Source organism: Crassostrea angulata, chromosome 3, assembly GCF_025612915.1.
Source record: "Crassostrea angulata isolate pt1a10 chromosome 3, ASM2561291v2, whole genome shotgun sequence".
In the NCBI taxonomy this organism is placed as follows: Eukaryota; Metazoa; Mollusca; class Bivalvia; order Ostreida; family Ostreidae; genus Magallana; species Magallana angulata.
The window spans coordinates 1,976,674-1,995,000 of NC_069113.1; the positions used below are offsets into that span (position 1 = coordinate 1,976,674).

The 18,327-nt window shown below is 31.0% G+C and overlaps 1 protein-coding gene and 3 long non-coding RNA genes across 4 annotated transcripts; all 4 read left to right on the forward strand.

Annotated features, from left to right (window-relative positions):
• Positions 1 to 1,653: 1,653 nt before the first annotated feature.
• On the forward strand, positions 1,654 to 13,323 carry LOC128175572 (uncharacterized). Its single transcript, XM_052841322.1, has 8 exons — positions 1,654 to 1,705; positions 1,957 to 2,037; positions 2,147 to 2,158; positions 3,279 to 3,380; positions 4,812 to 4,846; positions 7,312 to 7,403; positions 7,580 to 7,771; positions 13,245 to 13,323. The coding sequence occupies exons 4-8, from the start codon at positions 3,353 to 3,355 to the stop codon at positions 13,321 to 13,323; spliced, it is 426 nt and encodes a 141-aa protein (XP_052697282.1). The 5' UTR covers positions 1,654 to 1,705; positions 1,957 to 2,037; positions 2,147 to 2,158; positions 3,279 to 3,352.
• A 684-nt stretch (positions 13,324 to 14,007) lies between these two features.
• On the forward strand, positions 14,008 to 14,753 carry LOC128176326 (uncharacterized). The gene is made up of 4 exons (XR_008242776.1): positions 14,008 to 14,131; positions 14,261 to 14,392; positions 14,468 to 14,520; positions 14,645 to 14,753. It is a non-coding gene; the product is annotated as an uncharacterized LOC128176326 (long non-coding RNA).
• A 77-nt stretch (positions 14,754 to 14,830) lies between these two features.
• LOC128176324 (uncharacterized) lies at positions 14,831 to 15,681 on the forward strand. The gene is made up of 3 exons (XR_008242774.1): positions 14,831 to 14,960; positions 15,342 to 15,379; positions 15,481 to 15,681. It is a non-coding gene; the product is annotated as an uncharacterized LOC128176324 (long non-coding RNA).
• A 240-nt stretch (positions 15,682 to 15,921) lies between these two features.
• Positions 15,922 to 16,737, forward strand: LOC128176328 (uncharacterized). Its single transcript, XR_008242777.1, has 4 exons — positions 15,922 to 15,971; positions 16,056 to 16,078; positions 16,451 to 16,566; positions 16,652 to 16,737. It is a non-coding gene; the product is annotated as an uncharacterized LOC128176328 (long non-coding RNA).
• Positions 16,738 to 18,327: the final 1,590 nt, after the last annotated feature.

The following is an 18,327-nucleotide window of genomic DNA, read 5'->3' on the forward strand; positions in this document are numbered from 1 at the left end:
GCAAGTTGGCGTCCCTCAGAAATGTTAAAGTTTTAAAGAGACCGCCACCTCCGTTTTGACGTGACGTCATTTTTTAAAATTTTAAAAAGTCATTTTGTCCCGGACTTTTCTCAAAAACGCTTTAAGATAGAGGCTTGAAATTTTCAATGGTTATGATTTGGTCGATTTACCTCTGTAATAAGGCTCGAAATGAAAATCTTTCACTTCCGGTCGAAACCGGAAGTGAAACAAATTTTTCGAAAAAATGAATTTTCTGATCAAATCAAAAATGAATATGTGTTTTGTAGAGCTTATTAAGCTGAATCTAACACCGAAAGCCGTTTTAAAATCGGACGATGCATTACAGAGATATCGGGGTTTAAAAATTGATTTTTCCGGAAATTTTGTTTCCACCTCCTTGGTTTAAAAAATAGCGTAATGTTTAACATAAAATTAACTCGTACCAAAAATAATTGTTAAGTCGTACTTGAGCACATTCTGATTTTTTTGGTTAAGTCGTTCTTGAAATTAGAAAGGATTTTGTTATTTCGTACTTAAAATCATTCGGATTTTGTTAAGTCGTACCAGGAATAATTCGATTTTTTTCATCTTTTTATTTTAGTTACTCTAGTTCTTGGTTTAAGAGCTCTGCTTCTGACAGGAACTTCCAGCTTTACTTCTGACATTAACGGAAGACCCACTCGTTGCTTTGCAACGAGCTTTGCTCTAGTTATTATTCTTTTTCTTTATTTTTCTGACTTTTTTAAAGCTTAATATCTCAAAAAGTTTTCAACAGATTTACATGAAACTTTTAGGGATTATGGAGCATCAATGTCCCTCAAAGATGTAAAATTTTGAATTACAACGTCACCTTCGTTTTTACGTTACGTCAATTTTTAAGTTTTAAAAAAGTGATTTTGTCCAGGGCGTTTTTCAAAAACGCTTGAAGATAGAGACTTGAAATTTTCTGTGTTGAAGAGTTAATCGTTTTTATTTGGACATAAGGCTGGAATTTAGTTTCCGTCACTTCCAGTCCAAACCGGAACTGTTATAAAATTTTCGATTTTTCGAATTTTTTGTTTCAATTAAATTTTTTTTTGATGTTTGTAGAGTTGGTTTTGCTTAATACGAAACTGAAATCCGTTTGAAAATCGAACGACGCATTACAGAGATATCGTTGTTTAAAAATTGATTTTTCCGGAAATTTTGATTCCGCGTCCTTGGTTTCAAAAATAGAGTAATGTTCAAAGTAAAATTAACTCGTACCAAAAAAAATTGTTAAGTCGTATTTGAACACATTCGGATTTTTTTTATTAAGTCGTTCTTGAAATCAGAAAGATTTTTGTTCATTTGTACTTAAAATCATTCGGATTTTGTTAAGTCGTTCCAGGAATAATTCGATTTTTTTCATCTTTTCATTTTTTTTACTCTTGTTATTGGTTTAAGAGCTTTTCTTCTTACAGGAACTTCCAGCTTTACTGCCGACGTTCACGGAAGACCCACTCGTTGCTTTGCAACGAGCTTTGCTCTAGTTATTATTATATTTATCATTATTTATGTATGAAATACTTTTAATGTCAACATGAATTAAACTCCTTTTTAGATATCAGCTTTTGCGAACAAAAGCCTTGTGTTGGTACCAGTGACTGCATAGACGTAAAATATATACCACCTTATTTTATCTGTATATGTCCACCAGGAAAGACAGGAATAAGATGTGAAGTCGGTAAACACAACAAATATTTACCTTTGAAACATTTAATCACTTACAATACATTCACCTAAAAAGAAAATGTGTTAAATCATGAAATAGAAATTTTAATGTTATGTACATTCCTATATAACACAAAACAATTACTTATTGTCGTTACTTTACCTATCATCTCATTACATATGTAGTTGCTTATCAAACCTGAAAATTTCAAACGAACGATTGTGAAGGCTTATTATATTGACACGTAATTTTGCTGATTCCAGACATTGATTTTTGTAATCCAACCCCTTGCAATGAGAATGATATATGCCAACAAGATAATAGTACCTTCCAATGTCAATCAGGTAATTTTACTATTTAACCTCTTATCTTATGTATGAAAATTGAAAAGTAAAAACAATTCGTCATTACATAAATTCAGCACAAATTATGATAAATATTTTTCCCTTACAGGACACTTTTATCGTAAGTATTTCTTTAACTCATTATTTTACTTTTAACTATAAAATTGAAGCAGTTTTTGATAATTCTTTTGACCCGGTATTTGGAGAAACTAAAAAGTGAAATATGCCAGTATATACATATATACTAAATATTGCTTCAAGAATAATCATATAAGATATTTTGTCCCGCACAATCTAATTAATTTCACATGTTTTGCTATGCAAATGTATATATTAACAGATAAAAGGGGCATGGTAACACTTTTGTTATTATTATTTTTTTTTTACAATTGAATTGTTTACAATGCATTATTATTATAATGATAAACCATAATTTGGGGTCGGTTGTAGAATTAAAAGCAAGATACCATAAACAAACGTGAGGTTCGTTTTAAGATGCCTAAATCAGCATTTAGGCTAAATGTGATCTATTTTTGTCAAAATTTGATATACATAATCATGGTTACATACACATACATGGACATGACGTGTAGATATATACATGCCTACATGCCTACATTGTCGCATAAAGGACTATGTGCGGTATGGTCAAATATCTGCCCCCGATTTCAACCAATTTTTAAAAAGTATCGTATGAAAATGAAATCTTCACAAATCATTGTAAAGAGGATGCCTATAACTTTAATCTTGATTTTAGTCATCATTGCTCACTCACTGTTTATCTATGACGTCACTTAAATGACCTAATTCCCGCAAATTTGCAAACAAATGAAGATATTCTTATTTTTGCTCTATATTTTGCATTCGGAAGTATAGAGCGCAGGTCTGCTCAAGTGCGATTTTAACATATGTTTTTCTTCAGATAGTTATACATATTATACTAAAAAATGGTACTTGAGCAAGCCTGCGCTTGATGTTTCCCAGTCGAAAAACCATCGGAAAACACCCATATTTTGCTACAAAACATCAATTTATCAAAATAATGCAATATTCATGACGTCATTTCTACATTATGACGTCACTGTGGTGATAACCTTTTACACCTTTATTTCCAATATGATTTTAACTATCTTTTACCTCATTTTATAGCTCTTTCTAAAACTTTGATATTGGGGGGCAAAAATTGCATAAAACCGCACTTAGTCCTTTGTTTAACATTTTTTTATCTTTCCTTTAAATAGAGCAATGCCCTAACACATGTTTAAATAGCGAAACAACAGTCTGTGTTGGAAACCAGTGCATTTGTGCTTTAAAGATGAATAAAAATGAAACATGCATGTCAAGTAAGTTTTTTAGCTTTTATAATTTCAATTTACGTAAATTATGTTTATAAAACAATGTCTTGCACGTGTCGTCAACGTATGGAGCATTTTAATGATTTCAGCTTCTCTGATGTATCATGACTAATTATTCTAAATTTCCAAACTTTACTCAAAGCATTGTCGGAGCCTTTGGGTAACGAAAAGAAAACTTGTAGGTTCCGATAGTGGACTCAAAACAGAGCTAAAGGGGTTGTTAAAAGGGGGAACAGGCCACTGATCACGTGACTATCATTGCAATGATGCTTTGATTTGCTAGCTCTTTTTTTGACGTCATAATTGATTTTATTGTATGATGCTTTGATGTCATTTATCCATTATGATATCACAAAATTAGTTGGGGAAAATTTAACATTTTTAGTTTTGTAAATGTTAATGTACAAAATCATAAGCAGTTTATATAAAAAGAAATATATTCTGATTATTATTCTGTCATGTTAATTAACAAATCTAAAAATGTCCTACTTTTTTGATGGTTCAAAACAGAAATTGTCACAAAAGGTCATAATTCCAGAATAGGGTGTAGGGTTAATTCATCTTTTAATATCTTCCTTTAATGTCAAGAAGTTGCCATGGAAATTTTATAAGTTATAAAGCATAATGCTTAATGCTTAAGTTGAAATATGACATATTTTTATGTGCCATCACATTTTGCTTAAATTAAGAATAAAAAACATCAAAATTAGAAGTGCTGATTTTAGCAGTATTTTGATTAAATTATGAAATCGCTATGTAAAAAAGCCAATGTTGTAAATAATTTTGAAATTTGTATTCGTACTCAAAATTAATGAATATAATTTGCGAATTCCATCAAATAGAATAATTATTGCAGAAAATGGAAATTGTTAAAAAAATTTATCATGCCAGAAAAGGGGGATAATTCCTATCAAAATATATCCCTTGCAAGGTAGGAAAGATATATGTTGTATGTGACATCTTAATGTTAATGTGTTAAAGAAAGGAAAAAAAAATATTGACAAATGATTTTACACTGCAACGTCCTGTTCCCCCATAAGGAAGAACTACTCCCTACAAAGATATTTTTTTTCAAAATTGTAATTAAAAATAGAATTTAAAAATACTCTTCAGAACCACTGTACCATATATGCGAGAATCAAGAAAAGTGTTGTTTAAACAGTGTATTAAAGGGGCACGAGGACGGTTAGCATAGCAACATGTAGGGAAATTTGTAAAATATCTATTAGGAACAACTTAGCTACACGGTGATATACAATTTATTGTTTCACAATTGAAGCGCCCTGTTGTGGGATAAATACACAAATTAGTCCATTAATAAACTACAGGATCATAATGATATATGATGGTCTAACGTTTTCTTTTAGTTTAGATAATTGACACATGTTTTGTTAATTGGATTGTTTTTTTTTTTGAAAGATCAAACAGACAAGTTGAATATTAGTAGCAATAAGGTAAGTATGATTAGTTGCTTTATTACTCGGAACTAATCGGATAATTTTTGAAATTGATGAATTGTGAGAGCAACTAGAGAGACATGTCATTTGCAGATTATTTCCGAAAGATTTATAACAGGGTAGCGATAACATAATTAAATCATAACGGAACGAACAATCTGCTCACAAAAATATTGAATTTAAACAATAATACATCAAGCAAGGGATTGGGTTAACTATGCTAAATATGCTAGCCTTCTTTCTTTCGTTTACATAGATAAATAAAATATAATCTTGATACGCCTTTGTACATAAATGAACTTAAAAGAATAAATGCAATCAATATATTAGAAATGAGATACACTATTTGAAAGTGTACAATAAAAGAACGAATAAAAGTTGAAATACTTACAAGTTTCCGGAAACTGTTAAACTAATTAGGAGGGATGTTTATAATCTGAAGAGAAAAGTGTAGGTGCATTCAAATGCATTAAGAACATTACTGCTTGGGCTCTCCGGTGCTACCATCTACGTTTGATTTTTTAATTGCTTTTCGCAAACAGGCTTCTTCACGTGCCGACCTAAAAAAATCGGCACCTACATTGTAAATGTATTTGATAGCTTGTATTGTAAAAATATTGCCCAAAGCATCAACCTTCCATTTGAAATCTTTGACATACACCATAGGTTGATGATCAGTCTCAAGAACAAAAACTCTACCGTAGAGATGTGCTTGGAATTTCTTGACCATACTATAGCCAAAAACTCTACCTCAACTTTCTTTGCAATCTCTCTCAGATTTGCGTGTATTGTGTGTTTGAAAGCGGGTGTGTAGAGAATGTTCTATGTAGTAGCTATATGTTCTTCTTTACCCTGTAAATAATGTTATTTTCAGGTTCTGTCTCTTCATTTATTCAAAGTTTGGTTTATAAACGAAGAAATTTCCAGACCCTTTAACACAAATTGTGACGTGACAATTAGGATAAAACTGACAGGACTTGGACTTAAATTAGACATTTCTTATTAGAGAAATTTTGAACAATTTTGAAACTGGTCAAACTGCGCACTATGTATTGTAAGACTAACCACAGGTATCCTCTGCATTCGCATATCTTTCTCTCTCTCTGTCTCTCTCTGTCTCTGTCTCTGTCTCTCTCTCTCTCTCTCTCTGACAATTAGACAATGAACATGGAGTTCAAAAACTTACATTTGCAAATTAAAAATTAAAAACAAGCATGACAATTTCAATAGATAACTTTATTATAAAGATAAGTGGTATGCAGCCATTAGTATGGTATGTTGTCTCTTATATTGAAGTAAAAAGTTAAAAAGAGTTAAACACATTTCATTGACAATTATTGTTAAAAGGATTGGACAGAAGTTAAAAAAAAACCAGCCATCTTCTTGTGGTATATAATATATTCCAATGCCATATAGTTAATATTTATAACAATTATAGTACACTAAATGAAATAGAAATAAATTACTAGTTTCAAATGCTGTAATATTGTGCAAATCTAAAACCAGAATTAGGATGATAAAAAACTATGCATTTAAATACATTATATATTTAAATAATGTAGTTGAATCCTCCATATTTTTGTATGAATGTGTGAACTTCTTTAAATATTTTTACATTTCCATCATAAGACAAAGCTTTGTCACCCCAAAATATTAAATGTACGTCAATTATAAAAGATTATACATAAATGAGTGTTTTAATAATGAATAGTTTTTACACACGAAGAACAAGTGATGTGCATCTTCGAAACTTCCACATTAGTATTGTATTACATCGATAAAGATCATAATAAGGAATACAATTATGCCTTAATTTTGTATGAATGATATTTAAAAATCTTTTACCAAAGAAGTAATACTTCGGAGGATTTGTAAAATCGCTCTGAAGTTTTTTCTTAAAAATACTTGAGGAGTTCTAGTATTATAGTCGGAAGTGACATTTCTAATTACAGAAGTCATCTCTTTTAGATAAGAAGAAACATCATTATTATGAATTTTAAACATTGTAGATAATTTTAAGCGGTTTCGACTCATTATCAATGGTTCCCATCTTATTTTCAAATATTTATTGAAATTCTTGAAGCTATGACTGAAAGACCTGAAACTATTCTTACTGTATATAACTGAACCTTTTCTAGCATCATAATTAAGATTATCTTCTCTGACTAAAATTTTGTTTGAACACTGTTGTATTGTACTATTATCAGCATAAAGTAAATACATATTGTAAAAAACAATAATGGGCCAAGAACATAGCCCATGTTTTTGTTAGTTAAAAAAACCTTTCTAATCTTGTTGAATAGATAAGTTTATTTTATAATGATATAAAATAAGTAACTTTTAAAGTATAATCAATCAATGAAAAAAGGATATCTGAATTAATAGTCTTGGAAAGATTTGAATATTTCTTTGCACATTATATATTTCAGATTCAATATTTTTTTTTTAATTTTTATTGATAGAATCCGTATTTTATTTCACCATTCATCGGGTCTGTTATAACGTGCGATAACTACGAGAGTAGATGTGTATTCCCAGTCTATCTACTTTCAGAGTAAGTTATCAAATTCTAAGAGAATTTTCTCTACTCGAATCTCTTTGCATTTTGAAAGATTTAATTAAAGTCTTTTTTTTTTACAATATAACTATATCTTGTTTTAGGTGGATTTATCTATTGTTGCGTTTAATTTACTATAACATAAAATGATTTTTAACTCTTTTAAATTACAGATCTACCCCAAAGTTGTCGTTTTTCACCGAGACGAATGTTTTTAGCTTGTCTCGTCGAAAAATAAGTATACTGCCGCCAGTACACATTGTGGATGGTTATTACAGAGCAACAATAGTGCTTTCCAAATCAAGAGAATACAATCAAATATATCACGAATTTGATCTATGCTTTAATGTTGCCAAAAATTCATCGTAAGTATTTGTTTTACAACCTACTAGATTTGACCCTTGCGTGCACGGGTTGACATTGCATATTATGTCGGGCATTTACGAAATAGATACATAAAATTTGCACACCATTTTGACATTCAGAATTTTTTCATATTAAACGCACAGAGTTAGAGTAACCTCCCGTATTTCTTCCAAGAACAAAATATATAGCAAATTTTTAATGAAAATTTACACGTATTTGTATTATCGTTTTTGAGTTTATCCATGCAAATGTGATATTGTGGAAACATAAACTAAAGAGCATCCCGTGATTTAGCGTGAATGTAATGCGCATGTGCAAGATTGTAAAATCCAAAAAATTCAAACGATTTCCGGATTTTTTTAAAGGAATCTTCGTTGATTATTAATTAGCGAAGCCTGATTGAGAAAAAATTAAGACAAATTGGCAATCTCCAAGTACCAATGATGTTAAAAACATATAAACAAAAGACAGTACTCATCCGATTTCTCGGTATTAAAGCTAAAAAATTCGAGCTATTATAATATAGTAATATTGATGTTTCTACACCTTTACTGCTTTAATGCAAAAATAAAAATAACCATTCGTGGAACTAACATGATTATCGTCAAACAGAGAGCATAAGAATGATGTTTTCTTATTGTGCGATTTGTCTATAGAGGATTGAAAGCTTAAGTGAGCCTGTCTTATCACTTTTTGTCCAGCGTCCATCTGTTCATTCTGTCTTTTTGTAAACTGTTAATGTTATAATAATTATATGGTTTAACTTAATATATGCAAGCATTTTGACACATTGTTGATTGGTTTTAATTGTTTCGACATTGGGCCATGGGCAATTCTTGGGCCTCACGAGGGGTTCAAAGTTTGACGTAGGTTTATATCTTTTCTGTAAAAAGTTGTTTAAGATGGTCTTTAGAATTGCAACACTCAATAAGTGGTATCATAATAAAACCATTCCTTTACATTACAGAAACTCAATGATAAACATAAGAATATCCAGGGATTTATTTTTGATGATCTTTTACACAATATCTTTTATACTACATTGTCAAGATATGTTGTATATGATTCCATAAAGCTGTTTTTACTCTGTCCAATTTTGCTCTACTGAGGTATTTGATCCATGGGCCTCTTGTTTTTTAATACAATGTCATGAGAAGACATTTTTTCATTCTTTTTTATTTTTTCTAACAATAATACTTATTAATGAATATCAGACTGACCCGGGTATGGTAGGTTAGCTAGCAGCGTCATTGTGAATGTAACAAAACAAATGTATTATAAAACAGATTTGACAGAAGTTTTACCGTGTATTTTAAAAAAATAACTTAATATCGTTGTCCATAAATAAAGAGTTTGTAAGAAACTGTTTTAAATTCTCATTATCTGAAAATCGTTTTTCATTATGCATCCCATTTTGAATTTGCATTCTAAAAGTTTAATGAAAAAAATGCATGTTAAAAATTTCTTTCGGGTTTGTTTCAACCTAAAACCCAATTTTAACATGCTTTCATTTAAAAAAAAATCAAAACAGTTTTCAAATTATGCCACAAATTTTAAAACAAAATATTAAAGTTTTATTAAAGCTAAACACTGCTCGTAAAAAGGCACGGTTACACAGATACCTGTTATAAAAACCCCTCGATTTCGTTATACCTGATTGTCAACCTGAAACTTGTGGTCGACGTGTAGTATTCCTTTCGTGTTCTTTGGATTTTATGCATTTAATTCTTATTCTATGTGCATATTTTCTTTGTAAAAATGCATTGACCAATTTATTTGATGTAAGTATTCTCCTGGCTTGATAAAAAATGCGTAAAATTTGATAATTTCATCTCGACCGAGTAACACGGCGAGGCAAAATGTATGTCCATACAGGTAAAACCTCTACAGCGAAGTACATGTACTCTGAACTGTTTAGAGCTTTACGCCTTATATAGGGATTATCTGGACAGCAGTGATGAAAGAGAAATATGGCGGACAGTTCCTTTTTTGCGAGCGGTGTTCAGCTTTAAGGATGGTGTTTACTCAGGTTCCGCCGCCACCAAACATAGTTGAGCACAAAACTCAGCCTAAACTCTTAATCTGACCCTCAAATCCATATTTTCAGCCTCAAATCACTGCCACCAAATACTTGAGTATGTACTCAAATCCATACCACGTACGTACTCAAACAAGACATTGAATATGTACTCAAATTCTTTGAGATGGCTCTTTACCTTTCTCAAGTATATACTCCAGCTATAAAAATGGCTTCGCGCAGACGACAATGGTACAGTCAGTTGTTTAATGATCCTTTTATTTCAAGAAGAGTCATTCAAGATCGGATGAACCCCTTGGAAAATTACTCAGCGGACGACATTTTTGATCGATTTCGGTTTCGTCCAAAGACAATCCATTTTGAGTATTATGGACGAAAGTGCGTCGACCCTTGCTCACAACACAACCAGGTACTGCACCTTGCCCCGGTTCTCCAACACTTCCTACCTGCTTGCGCTTTTTAGCGACCTGAGCATTCCACCGCCTTGTTGGAGAGAGTATTGGATTGTCTAAAACAACTACCGGAAGATGCTTTAATGCAGTTTGTGGTGTCATTGTACATAATTTTCTTGCGGAGTCCATCGTATTCCAAAATGTCAATCATGCCAGAGAACCTAAACAACAATTTCTAAAAGTAGCAGGTATAAAAAACACCCTCTCACTGAAACAATGTCATATACCACCAACACTGTTCGTCTGAATTGTACTTTTTGTTTTGTTTTCCAAAGAAAGATAACTTGCAATGAACAGAAAACTCTTCACTAATATTAAAAAATTGTTTATATTCACATCATTATTTTAACAATTCTATAAATCGATTGAAAAAAAATGAGTAAAATTCATCAGTATTATTTTGTGAAGTCCGTGATTTTTTTTTGATCGCTGTAGTTTCGACCAATTCATAAACGGGGCGTTTAGATTTCAGCCTGGCTGTTTCTATATATTTTTTATTATTCACTATTAGTTTCCTAAATAGAGGGAATCATACTCGGTGTATGGAAATATAACAGGAATTAAAGTCAATTTTACGAGAGTTTATTCGGAAATCATTGAGACAACACAAATATTTCCTTTTCTAACTGACGAATTTTAGTGAAAATTGGGATAAACTTTAAAGAAAGGTAAACGAATAATTCAACAATGTAATATTACAAAAAAGTTAATTATTTGTTTACGGAAGGTGTCTCAACAGGTCAGTGGTAGGGGTACCTGGCGAACGCACAAACCTAGAGTTTAAAATTCTCTTAATAAATGTTTAATAATAATAGTTTGTATACTGTAAGTTTTTAGAAATTTCACAAAATATGCAAATTTGTGAAATTTTTGAAATGTCATGCGAAGAATAAATGTAATTTTTTAAAAATATTTTCTGTAGGAAATCAGTAAGACTGATATAGATTATGAATACATTTTCCTGAATTATAACCGAACATAATGTATTTTGGTGAATAATTTATTAAGTATGAAATCATGCTTTGTTGTGTTAAAATCTGGCTATTGAACTTTTGGACCGGGTCATTGGATTAAAGAAAGGTTTTTATTTTAGCTTAACAGGAATCAACAAATGATGTCATTAACTTCATTTTTTTACGTTTATAAAAGATATCCTGAATTACTTTCTGGTGAAATTTCAATTATTATTATTTCAATTAATAGAAGTACATTTGTAAATGATGTCTCAATAATTTCCGAACAATCCTCGTATATTTAAGACTGGAAACGTTTCTACAGCAAATAAAAAAAAACATTGCAATAAAAATGAACAATATACATGTAAATGCAAAATTAAAACAACAACCTAAAACTTAACTTTTTTATCAAAAGTTTCCAATAATACCTCGCTGTTTAATGTTGATTGTTTTGGACAGTTTCGCTATCTCGGTAATTTCTGTAGTTCCTGCAATAACATTGATTTAATTTTTTTTAATGCAGGAAAGTATTCTGAACTATATATCCGTATAATGTATCTTGCAGGTGATTTTGGATGGTGACTTATGACATGTACAAAGCGCGACTCTTCTTGAAATTTAATATTGGTACAGCAACACTTTAATTAAACCTTTTATCATTTCGGCAGATGCTCACGTATTGCTATTTGCTTTTAAAAACACCCTAATTATCTTTCACAACATGCATAAATAAAGTATTAACTCGATCGGTATGTTGTAAAACAGTCTTGAGTCGAAATGACCCGTTACCGAAACAACATTCAGAGGAGATGACTGAATATGAAAACAAAGCAACAATTCGAGGTAAAGGTAAGATTTGTAACAAAAAACCTTAAAGATTGTTGAATGTAAATTCTACAGCGATAGTTTTTACGAATTGAGGGTTTCTGCAATGGACGTCCAAGTGGACCTTTTCATTTGTCTATGTTTGTCTTTTACCCCGAGAATATTATTTTTTCAAAAAGGGTGTCGTCAAACTTTAACACCTCTTCTATCAAAAGAATTTTCTCCTCTGAGGTCTAAGTGATGCCCCTTTTCTTCATTGAAAATTTTTCCGCCGAAGCTTCTACAGTCTCCATTTTTTACCGAGAGGTAAACAAAGCAGACGATATGATTAAAAACGTAACAGTTTTCGTAATATTCTAATTTATTTTCTACATTCATGAAACCGCGTGAATCATTGGGAAAAAAACGACTGAGTACGTACTTAGTAGAGTTAAGAACTTATCAAATCCTACTCTACTTAGTACATACTTAATGTAATTGGTGGCGGCGATTTGAGAAAATTTGAGAACGTACTCAATACTTGAGTTGAGAATTGATGCTGAGTACAGAAATTTTTGGGTGGCGGCGGGACCAGAATAAAAAAAACAACTTTCATTTTGTATATGTTTTGCACCTTGAATTGATTTATTTTTTATTGAATAGAATATTTTCTATCTTTTAAAAACATATGTTTACATAACTGCAGATAAAGCGTCTTATCCACAACTCTTATGCCACAACTTTCCTGTTTTACTTTTGTGGTTAAATCACGTTTATCTCTTTTTTGGTGGTCTTGATTTGATAAGAGTTAAGATATAACATATATCAGTTATAATATTGGTTAAGAGTTTACAAAATAAAGAGAAGGAGAAGAATACAAATTATCCCAAAATGCAGATGACACTTCATGGTCAATTATAACGCACACCGTCCGTTATTATATGATGACACCCTCAGGGTTTTAGACCCCTTTAGAGTTTCTGTTTCACAAATACACTTAACAAGTACAAAAGATAGAAATATTCTTTCGCTTTAGGTTTTTAAGAAAAACATTTGGTTATGTTTTTATTTCTCACAAATAACCGCTAGTTTGAGACAATTTCATTTTACGATTAAAAATGTTTGACATTTGACATTTGTGTTGATGAACTCGAGAATCATTCTTTCGTCTTTTTTATTTCAGATCCGTTTGCTATGAAATGTCATTATATTTTTCTTGTAGACCTCAAGTCATAACAGATAAACGGTGTTTTCACGTTGCCGACAGAAATGTTCCTTCTGGTAATGAAATATGTGGATAAATTTTATTGGATTTTTTAGTTCAATCTTAATCCTATAATAGTTTTTTGTTGTTTTTATTTTGTAGTCAGGCAGTATGTAAGTATTCATTATAAATATTTATCATTAAATTTTATAAAACAACATTTATCAGTACATATTCTATCATAGGCATGCGTTTAAATGAAGAAAGTGTAAAAGATAAGTGAAAAAGTCAATACTGATATTTAAATGAATACTAGTATTTAATTTAGAATAAAGTAATTCTGTTTGCAACGGAGCATTTGATTGGATAGAAAAATTTGGTTCAATTTGTATAACCTGGTTTGCACGTCACAAGACACTCACAATGCACCAACGTCAAAAACGCACTATCCCGCTTCACGTTACGTTTAAATTTTAAACAGATTAATATAATTTTTAAAAGTAAAATGCACTCAGTTGAACAGTTATTTACAAAAAATAAAATTACAGGAAATGAACTCAATATCTGGAGCAACTTAATTTTTTTTATACATGTAATCTGCTTTGCGAATTATAAAGCGTAAACTGCCCCAACCCATGTTATACTCTATAACTTGGGTAGACATTGAGTTTGTTTCTTAAATAAATGTGTAAGACAACACGCCTGCTAATTGTCAATATGTGTATTTGCATGTAATTGCACACAAAGTATAAGGTTTTAATTGAAATTGTATATTTTTAGATATCAACACTTTACCCACATTGTAAATTTGCTATACCAACACTTCCAAAAGATTCAATTGTTGGATGTAAAAGAGGACAATCTTGTCATTTTTATATGTATGCTGAGATGTATAATGGAACATGGTATGTAAACAAAAATGGAAAAAGGACATTGAAAACTCTCCTTAGAATACTTAAATATTATGCATGTTGCTGTCTTGTTCATCCACGAAAGATAAAAATAACACTTTTTGTCTCCTTTTTATTTTATAGTCCAAATATGACTGCAAATAATGAATATACTGGTATATTCAATCCAGCAAAATCTTCAGGACTTTGTAGATATGAAGTCGCTTACACTAACACATCTCTAATCGGAAAAAATAAGGTTTGCCTAATGGTTTGGTAAGTAATGATCTTATAGAGATTTTATGGAATGTTTCATACTAGCGCATTTTCATATCATTGTTTTGGTTGAAGTTCCAAAGGAGAGTCTCGATGTTTCCAAATGTATACCAATGACATACTTGATCGTAAGGGAATGGTTTCATACATATCTGAGTAATCTTTTCAAAAATTATGATAACATTCAAATATTGTTTAATATGTACAAAAAAAGAATATTTATTGAAACTATTTACTTATGTATATTCAAAGAATGCATGCCAAATCCTTGCTTGAATAACGGATACTGTCAAACTGAATCGTCAGGGAATCTTCGGTGCTATTGTCCACAAGGATTCTGGGGAATGCTTTGCGAAAATGGTATTTGCGTATTTCTGTATTGAAAACTTCCTTTCGTCAACACATACTATTTTGAATAATTCGGTGTTTTATTGAAAACTATCACATTCAATTATAGGATTTTGTAACAATCATTCATATTGCCATAACAACGCAACTTGTGTCACAAAAAACGAAACTTCTGGCTGCTTATGTCGTCCAGGGTTTGCAGGGAAAACATGTAGTTGGGGTAAGCTCTATATATATCGAGTTTAGAGAATCAGACTTCCTGTAAAAACGTATTCCAGCTTGAGAGCTTTTATTCTTATTCTTAAATGTAGATATTAAAGATTGATTTAGTAGACTTTTATTTTAAGAAGCTTTAGTTAATTGTTTATGATTTAAGATTTCAAACCCAACATAATTTTTATGCAAAATTAATGCACGCGACGGTGATATAACAGTTTTAGGAGGGCAATATATTCACTATTTCCTGTGAACTATAACTATTTATAGGAGGGTAAAACAAATATTTCGGGCGTAATTCAGCAATTTGAGGCAGTGGAATAAAATTATCTCATTAATCAATTACGGTAGTATCAAAGCTTGATGTTTCTAATTTTGATTACAGAAATAAACCGAAATTTAACAGACTTAATTGAAAATGGGGTAAGTTAATTGTTCTCTGGAAATGACCCCGTTTTTAGTTCGTGTATTTTTCTCCCGTATACATGTATTTTACATCTCAATATAATGTAACCTTGTTTTAGGGTCAATTTACTCAACAGAACGTCATAGAGACTACTCATTGTTACATAAAAGAGCCATGTTTGATACCAATCAGTATTACAAGAAATGTCCATATTATGTAGGTATTTCTTCTACAGAACTTACGTTTTACCTTAATGCCTGTTCTCTTTCTATACATTTACAAACCATCTTATTTTAAGACCCAAGATAAAGGTCGGTGTTGTCGATAAAACACTTGAGGTCCAGTCTATAGACTTGGAACCAACAGCAAATGCCGGTGGAGTTGTCGGCGGAGTTGTGAAAGTCGTTGGACACGAATTCGGACTTAAGATGATATGCATAGATTCATTTGCTCAACCAAAGTAAATATATACATGTATATTGATTTGATAACTTAATCGCTAAAGAATGTGGTAATTATGTCAATAAGAAAGGTGCATTATATGGTTATTTTCTCTTAGAATGTCTAAAATTGAAGACGAGATCTGCTTCAAAATAAACGTATCTCTAGGTAAGTTTTACTTACTTAAAAAAATGATTTTATTTAAACAAATTAGGTATATATGTTTTTAAGTTTATCACAAATATGTTGCAGGGCATAATTTGGAAACAATACAGGTAAGAAAAGACAATCTGAGATATTCGAATAAATCTAATAGTGTAAGAAATACGTAATTCATTATATTTTTTTTATTAATGAATTCATACAAAGTTGTAATATCAAGAGCTATAATAATCGTCAAAATGACAAAACTATCCTGTAAATAGCTTGTTGTAGAATGTTTAAAGTTTAGATTAAATCCTTGTAGACAAGCCAAATCGCTTTAATTGAGTTTTGAATTTATTTGATATGTAATGAATCAATTTTTAAATATTTCTAAATACCAACGTTTTGTTTACAATCAGTTGTTACTTTCAGAAATAGGTAATATTAATAAAATGTAAGGACCACTTGATACATTATTAAATTTATCACATCCAAATTTTTAGTCTTATCCACATTTTGTTGATCCTACACTACCAACATCTACGACTTTACAATGCATTGTAAATCAAAATTGTTACGTTGCTTTATGGACAAAAAACCAAGTTGGAGTTGAGAAATGGTGAGTTTAAAGTAAGTACAAATTAAAAAAAAAATCATCATTCAGAAAAAAGAGCATTTTGAGATTTTAATTTTAATCTTTACAGTCCACAATTGGCCGTCGACAAAACCATTGAAGACGGAGTTTATATTTTTCCGCTGCATGATACAACACACCAGCCTTGCGTTTACGAAACCGTTGTATTTATTGACAATGTCACCGATTTCCAACTTTGTTTTTCATTTCCTGAGGCAGAATTGTCACAATTGTGAGTCATTATAATATCAACATTTTTTTCTTCAAAAAAGCATGTATAGTTAAAGCATTTAGGCTCACTTGGTCCAACTGTGTACGTATTTAATGTTGTTTTCTTCGTTGTCTGTTCACACCTTAAACATTTTCTATAACCACTTAGTGAATGTCACCAAACTTAGCAACGGGCATCTTTGTGTTAAGGAAATTTAAAAAAGGACTATTTTCTGTTTTTAAGACGAAGGATAATTTAATATAAGTAACACTTTACAAAGCGATGGTGACGATTTTGATGAAATTTCAATTTTTCTTTTTTCATTAATTACCATACTTTAGTTATGCATTTTTAATAATCAGCCAAAATTTGAGTGTTACTCGTAGAGTTATAAGTAAGATACAGAGTTCACAATCCTTTTGTACATGTATGTAATCAAAATTAGTTTTATGTGTTTGTTTACACTGGTTAAACAAACAATTAAAGTCTCTTTTCTAGCAAACTCTTTATTTACATTCGAAACACAATTTCTGCTATATACTAGTATATTTTAACAAGAATAAGTAAATTATAATCAAAAGTTATTCTTAGATATGCCTAAGGTCATGTTTTTGTTAAAATTTAGAATGTTGAAAAGAAAAGTTTCAGGTTCAGGCTTAAAATGAATGTAACATATGCTTAGAACTGTTTGTTTATGTCCTATTGTATCTTCATTTCATTTTATTTTCAGCCTTTTTTTCAAATCTCAAAAAGACAAAAGGTGTTACACAATGCGTGTACTTCCGAAATTGACAGGTTAAACATTTCTTTCCCTTTGTATGCTAATAAAACTATATCAAATGCCTTTTTATTTTCTTACGGATGCAATTACCATTATTAGCTCACCTGAGCTGAAAGCTCAAGTGAGCTATTCTGATCACATTTTGTCCGTCGTCCGTCTGTCCGTCTGTCCGTCCGTCCGTCTGTCCGTCTGTCCGTCTGTAAACTTTTTACATTTTGAACTTCTTCTCCAAAACTGCTTATCCAATTTCAACCAAAGTTGGCACAAAGCATCCTTATGGGAGGGCAAATATAAATTGCAAAAATTAAAGTCCGATCTGTATTCAAAGCGGAGAAAACCTTGAAACTGTAGAAAAAGGGGGGTGCATTTTTAAAAATTTTCTTCTCAAGAACTACCGAGGCAAATTCAACGTAGTTTAGCATAAATTATCCTTATGGGAAGGAAAATATAAATTGCAAAAATTAAGGGGTAATTTTGTTTCAAATCGAAGTTATTACTAAAATAATAATAAAGGAAAGGCGTGTTTCAATCGGGCTCGGCATCCGGTAAAATGGGTAGGCAAGACTTGGCCTGGGCAAAACAAAAGATTGGCAGTTATTAATCTGCCAATCTCATTAAAATTTCAGGATATTTGATGGACTAGTATATTTGTATTCGCTGTAGATATTGCTGCAAAATAATGCGTATTTGGAATTGACGATTGCTGATCTGCCCTGGCATTTATTTTGCCACGGCCCGGGTTTGCATACCCATT